General features: G+C 37.7%; 1 protein-coding gene across 1 annotated transcript; it reads right to left on the reverse strand.

Moving 5' to 3' along the window:
• Nucleotides 1–1,326: 1,326 nt before the first annotated feature.
• Nucleotides 1,327–1,770, reverse strand: LOC125200534. Its single transcript, XM_048098168.1, has one exon. The coding sequence runs from the start codon at nt 1,768–1,770 to the stop codon at nt 1,327–1,329; it is 444 nt and encodes a 147-aa protein (XP_047954125.1).

The raw sequence follows: 1,770 nt of genomic DNA on the forward strand, positions 1-1,770 counted from the left end.
TGTTTGGTTTTTATTAGTGTTATAGTTTAGAAATTAAAATTTATAAAAATTTTGTCACATGTGAAGTACTTTCACTACTATTTATTAGATAACTCTATAGTAATCACCCAATCCAAACCTGGTCAAACTATATTGTTTGCCATTTCTAATGTAAAGACGTACGATGAAATGTTAATATGCAATATTTATTATTTTTGGGCTCACAAATTCAATTACGGAATCAACAAATATGAAATATACGTGCAATACTAAATATGTTCTTAAAGTTTAGGTCTAACTTGAATTGCATTTTTCTCTTACAATACATTTGCAGTTGAATAATTTTACTATCTTAAATAGGGACGTGTGATCAGGTCCACAAATGAAATTCTGTCAAAAATCAAATCAAATCTCAGTCATTGAATCTTGTGATGTATCAGTTAAATTAATGTCACGTGTCATCTAATAATGTAGATTGTATAGTCTAATAATGTAGCTCGGCTAATAATGTAATGCACTTTAGTCTAATAATGTTGATTACGTAGTTTAATAATGTAAGGGTAATAATGTAACGCTTTTACTGTAATAATGTAGCTCGATATTATTATCACAACCATTCAATCTAAGGATCCAAGGGCTGAGATTTATTTTGATTTTTGACCATATTTCATTTATGGACCGTAGTATTGCCCCATCCTAAATAATTGAATCGAAAAAACACCGAGCGCGGTGGTATTGAAATGCCGGGATTATGAATTGTTGCAATAGCAAATTCAAAATAAGTAGATGGGATATTTTATTGAAGAAAATTGAATGGAGTTATTTCTTGATATTGTACCTTGTGCCAGATCACATTAATATACTTTTGGGACGCCATTTTCACTTCATTGGTAACTTTTTCATTACATTTTCCATAAAAAAATTGTTCAAATAGAATGCATGAGTTTCACTAAAATGTGACTGAATTCAAATTCGATTAAATCAGAAAAAAACGAGTATTTATTGTACCATGCCTACAAATTACCATCATGATTAACCAAGGCACTTTGAAAAAAATGCATTGCTAGTCTTTATTCAAATTCAAGGGAAACAGACAGCAAGCAATTTTTATTGATGAGAAACCATGGAGATCAAATGAGCACAAAATCATTTGTGTACAAGTATTGATTACCTCAAAATTTAAGAAATTTGATGAAGAATTCACATTTCAATTCTTAAACCCTACCTCCACACACCACACTGCCAATTAAAAATTAGAACAAAAGGATCCCTTAAAAAAATTGAAAATATGGGAAAATTTATATGTACCAAAAAAAAAGAGAAAAAGGAAAAAAAATGGCCACAAACTCATTCGTCGCTCCTTTGCGATGAACTCCTCCAAAAGCCAGAGCCGTAGAAGCGGTCCCACATCGCATCATTATCCCAGTCAACGACGTCGTTTTCAATCCCCCAGTCCTCGTCGCCGCCGCGGAACACGAGCGAGTTCGATCTCAGCTGATTCGCCGCCGCCTCCTCCTCCGAATTCCGCCGCTTCTTCCTCAGCAGCATCCTCCGCTTCTTCTTCCTCCACAGACCCCTCGGGAGGCGGAACACGGCGAGGATCAGGAGGTGCACCATTGTGCACGGGCAGCAGCAGCACACCGCCGCGCACTCCCCCGCCGTCTCCCCCATCCTGCTCGCCCGCTTGCTCCTTCTCACTCCGCAAAATTCGCTCGACGTCTCCGATGAATTCGTCAGCAGCGGCTGCCTCCGCGTAGCCGCCGCCGATTCCACCGCTACGACTCTCGACAT

This window comes from Salvia hispanica, chromosome 1 (assembly GCF_023119035.1).
Source record: "Salvia hispanica cultivar TCC Black 2014 chromosome 1, UniMelb_Shisp_WGS_1.0, whole genome shotgun sequence".
Taxonomy (NCBI): Eukaryota; Viridiplantae; Streptophyta; class Magnoliopsida; order Lamiales; family Lamiaceae; genus Salvia; species Salvia hispanica.